Source organism: Hylobates moloch, unplaced genomic scaffold (genome assembly GCF_009828535.3).
Source record: "Hylobates moloch isolate HMO894 unplaced genomic scaffold, HMol_V3 SCAFFOLD_14, whole genome shotgun sequence".
NCBI lineage: Eukaryota > Metazoa > Chordata > Mammalia > Primates > Hylobatidae > Hylobates > Hylobates moloch.
In genome coordinates, this window is record NW_026652289.1 from 15,221,644 (window position 1) to 15,226,339 (window position 4,696).

The window sequence follows — 4,696 nt, forward strand, 5'->3', positions numbered from 1 at the left end:
CTTTAGTTTGTCCATAATTAAAATGCATTCTATCTGTAAGTGTATGTGTGAAAATAAATATCTTTTGAACATATTGAACAAATTGGGAGAAAGACACTGTACCCTTTCAAATTAACATTATGATAATTTTAAAAATTAAGCCTTTTCCACTGGCATATTAATGAGACCCAGGAGTCACTATTATCCATTGTTATTAAATTAAACATTTTAGGAATAAAGCTCATCCAATTTATTTAGAAAGGGTCTTGGCTACAAATACAGTTGCACTTAATTAGCTTCTAATTTGCTTTGTTGCTTGAACATAAAGGGTGGGTCCTACTGCCTTCTAGCCTTCCCACGGGCATCTTGTTTGAGTCAGTTGATTAATTTTGAGAGCCAACTCAGACTTTGGATACAAGTCTCTGTGCCCTTTGTTCCTGTCAGGTGTTGTCATTGTCATCTTGAAACATATTCAAGGAGGCACCTTCCCAATCAGTAGCTCCGTTAGGTGTGGTAGAGTGAATGATTAAGTTATGTTTAAAAGATATTAAGTCCAGTGACAAACGAAACAGGGCATGGGCTTGTAATTGGTCCTGGGAGGGAGGGAGAGAGTGTGTGATGGTAGGATGGTGGCATCTTTGGTAGGATGAGTGTCAGGTCAACACTCATCATAAGCAAGATGAATGAGGGACAACGTGTGGGCTGGGATGACCAATAGCTTTGAAGCTGCCAACCAGCCTTCTTAATCAGACTAAGTACAGTACAGAAGACTTGTGATTTAGTTACCAAACTACTAAACTTTCTTTATGAGGGTGAAGGCTTCTTAAGAGACAATTAATGTGTAGATTCACAAGATGTTCTAAGGCAAGCTGGTCTGAGCCAAAGAAGCCACGGAGACCAGGGAGAGAGCCCCACCCACCAGCAAGGATATATAAAAGCTCAGGAGTCTGAAGTGACATTCACAACTCAGGAGGTAACTTCAGCAAGCTACCTGCAGCCCTCTGTCTGACATCATGTCCTTCAACTGCTCCACAAGAAATTGCTCTTCCAGGCCCATTGGAGGACGCTGCATTGTTCCAGCGGCCCAAGTTACCACGACTTCCACTACTGATGCTGACTGCCTGGGTGGCATCTATTTGCCCAGTTCCTTCCAGACTGGCTCTTGGCTCCTGGACCACTGTCAGGAGACCTGCTGTGAGCCCACTGCTTGCCAGCCAACCTGTTACCAGCGAACTTCATGTGTCTCCAACCCTTGCCAGGTGACCTGCTCTCGACAAACTACCTGTGTTTCCAACCCCTGCTCAACTACCTACAGCCGGCCGCTCACCTTCGTCTCTAGTGGATGTCAGCCCCTGGGAGGAATCTCCAGTGTCTGCCAACCAGTGGGAGGAGTCTCTACTGTCTGCCAGCCAGCCTGTGGGGTCTCCAGGACGTACCAGCAGTCCTGCGTGTCCAGCTGCCGAAGAACCTGCTAAGTGTGTAGGAGCCAGTGAGCGAATCAAGACTCCACGACCTGCCAGCTGTTTCCAGGATCTTCCAGCATGCTACTTGTCCCTGAATAGCTCTTCATAGCTGACCCCTCTTCTGACTGCCTGACTGCTGGCTACTAGCCATGCACACGCTGTCTTTGACACTCTAAAATTTTTCTGGCCAGCCCTAAGCTTGTTTTAAGGGTTGCTCACTGGTGCTGTGTATGCCTCTGGATGTGTCCAGAAGCTTTACCATCCACGCCCCAGTCTCTGATGCTTTTGACATGTTTTCACCTTGCTGCTGTATCTCCTGGCCTCTGCTTTTGTGTCTCGCAAAAACGGAGCTTGTCTCACCATGTATTTCTCAATAAACCTGCATTAGTTGGCATTGCAAATGTATGTCTCAGCAGAATTCTTTTTTAAACATTTCAACTTTTAATTTAGATTTTGGGGGGTACATGTGCAGGTTTGCTACAGGGGTATACTGTGTGATGCTGAGGTTTGGGGTATGATTGAATCCATCTGTCAAGTATTGAACATAGTACCCAATAGGTAGTTTTCCAACCCTTTTCCCTCTTCCTCCCTCCCCGCTCTTGCAGTTGCCAGTGTCTATCGTTTTTATCTTTATGTCCACGTGTACCTAATGTTTAGCTCCTACTTATTAGTGAGAACAGGTGGTATTTGGTTTTCTCAACAGAGCTCCTTGTTTGCAAGAGTCTTTGCTGATCAGGGTCTGATTTTTTTTTTTTTTTTTCCTGAGCCTAGAATGTGGGCTTAATCGTTATGCCCTGTGACCAAACAAAGGATTATCTTATATTTTACTTGTTCAGAGAGAGTCTTCAGCTGTGTGGTGAAGTAAGGGCTATGATTTTTCTTTCTTTTTTTTTTTTTTTTTTTTGAGATGGAGTCTCGCTCTGTCGCCCAGGCTGGAGTGCAGTGGCACGATCTTGGCTCACTGTAAACTCTACCTACTAGGTTCAAGCGATTCTCCTGCCTCAGCCTCCAGAGTAGCTGGGATTACAGACGTTCACCACTACGCCCAGCTAATTTTTGTAGTTTTAGTAGAGACAGGGTTTCACCATGTTGGCCAGGCTGCTTTTGAACTCCTGAGCTCAGGTGATCTGCCGCCTCGGCCTCCCAAAGTGCTGGGATTATAGGCCAGGGCTATGAGATTTCTAGGAGTAACTTGTCTTCTACGTCTCCTTCAATTTCTAGGGACACATGGAATAACTTTCATGTAGGAAAAAGAAAAGTTACCCAGAAAACCAGGTATTTCAGAAAGGTGTGCAGGGAAGGGAGCAGCGGGATCACTGAGAAGTGCTGAGTCTTACTTAGTTATAGGATCACAGTAGAAACCTTGGAAAAGATCTGTCCATGATCAACCGGGATGGAAGGAGAAGGAGAAGGAAAGAGAAGGCGCTTTTCAGGGCCTGAAATTCATCACATCAAAAGAGTGGCTCTAGCTTTATACCCCCCTCGCTCGTGGTAGTAGATCGGTAGACTCTCCCACCCGGGGGATACCAACTGACTGTTCGAGTCAGAGCCCTGAGAATATTACAGCTCTGTGTTTTAGTAAATCTGGGCAGGAGAGACTTAAAAAGAAGCTTAAAAACCTGTTGGCTTATATTAATACTTACTCATACTTCTTGCTTGTTCTTCCCTGGAACATCTGTATAGGTGGAAGTTGACATGCTAAGTCCTTTTGCCATTTTTTTTTTTTTTTTTAAGAAAGTGAAGACTGGCCACCAACTGGTTTGCTTTTGCCCTTCTCATTTGTTCTGTCCAGAAAAACATCTTGATTTTCTTTTCAGAGTTCCTCAAGGAGATACAAAAGCAGATGATTTTTACACAAAATGGAGACATATGAGGTACACGTGCCGTCAACAATGGGTGTCTTTTTTCATAACAGAAATGCTGATGTCTCGTGGAGAATTTGATCTCATCCTGTGTTGTCAGTGCAAAATGGATTTCTTATTTCTCTGATGGTTTTTCAGAGGTGAAATATATAGATGATTTCCATATAGTTGCAATATTTTTAATTTTTCCCATTGATGGCTCTACTCTTAGGATTCCCCTAATTGGGTTATGTTAGTATGCATGGCTCATGGTAATATCTCAACAAAGCAAGACATGGTTTTTAGTCTATATTAGTTTCATGCCCTCTCTTTTTAAAATAAGCACTCTGGCTTTTGGAAATACTCTGATTTATTTTAAAATAGAAATCACTAGGGGAACTCTACATTGCCCTTTCAAAGCTGTTATTACATGATTCTCATTTGTTGTGTATTTTAGTCACTTCACATATAACTTGGAAAATTCTCACTTTTTAAGAAGATGACAGATTAATTTTTTTGACTTTCAGCTTTCTGGATTTCAATAAAAAATATAAAGACAGGTACTTTATCTTTTTATTTAGATGGTTACTTGGCTCTAATAGATAACATTTCTATATTAATAATATATAAGAACATAGCCTTTATGGTCAGATATGAACAAGATTTTGCCTGGGCTATTTATTGTGACAATGTGAACATTTAAGGCTGAGGTAGCTGTCTTGCAAAGCTGTTTTCTTGCCTTCATTCCTGTTTGGGGAATCATTTTCTTTGCTATTAGAGCTATTCTATTGGTACTTGAACTTTGGAAGTTCTCTCCATTCTTTGCCTTATTACATAATAAATTGTAAAGTTTCAAAGTTTGTTTTTGAGAACAGTCTTTTAAAAGACAGGGCAGTGATGATTTCTTTCTCTTCACTTACGGCCTAGAGATGCAATTTGTATCCAATATCTCATATCTCCAGGGAAGGAGCATAACTTTTCCTCGTTCTGCCACTTGGATGCAGGTTTGTCGATGTTTCTGAGCCTTAGTTAGCTCATCTGTGTGTGAACCGGAGATAATGGTAGCATCTCACACCTTTGTTTTCAGGAGTAAATTGAGGTAATATACATGTAACCCAAGTATCAGCTGAGCCATCCTGTCATTTAACATTGAAACAAAAATAGCTGTCTAATCTCCTTTTGCTGTTTGGTGGAAGTCTTGGCTGCTCCCAACATCTCCGAGGAATCTGAGAGTGGAGAGGTTGCAGAAAGATGTCTAACTTTTTTATCTTCTTGGGCTCTGAGCTTCTACTTTAGAAGAATTACCTCATTTCATGAATTTTCTTCCTATTTTATGGTTGGCTTCTGTTCAGACTACTGTGATTCAGATATTTACACTTCCTTTCCATGATTTTCACTAAGATCCACTTACAC

The 4,696-nt window shown here is 41.9% G+C and overlaps 1 protein-coding gene across 1 annotated transcript; it reads left to right on the top strand.

The window, feature by feature from the left end:
* The first annotated feature begins 850 nt into the window (after positions 1 to 850).
* Positions 851 to 1,454, top strand: LOC116481639 (keratin-associated protein 11-1). Its single transcript, XM_032174343.1, has one exon. It carries the CDS (start codon positions 993 to 995, stop codon positions 1,452 to 1,454), a length of 462 nt encoding a protein of 153 aa, XP_032030234.1. The 5' UTR covers positions 851 to 992.
* Positions 1,455 to 4,696: the final 3,242 nt, after the last annotated feature.

Excerpts from the sequence above, each read along its gene's own strand:
- LOC116481639 (XM_032174343.1), top strand. The coding sequence starts at position 993 with ATGTCCTTCAACTGCTCCACAAGAAATTGCTCTTCCAGGCCCATTGGA.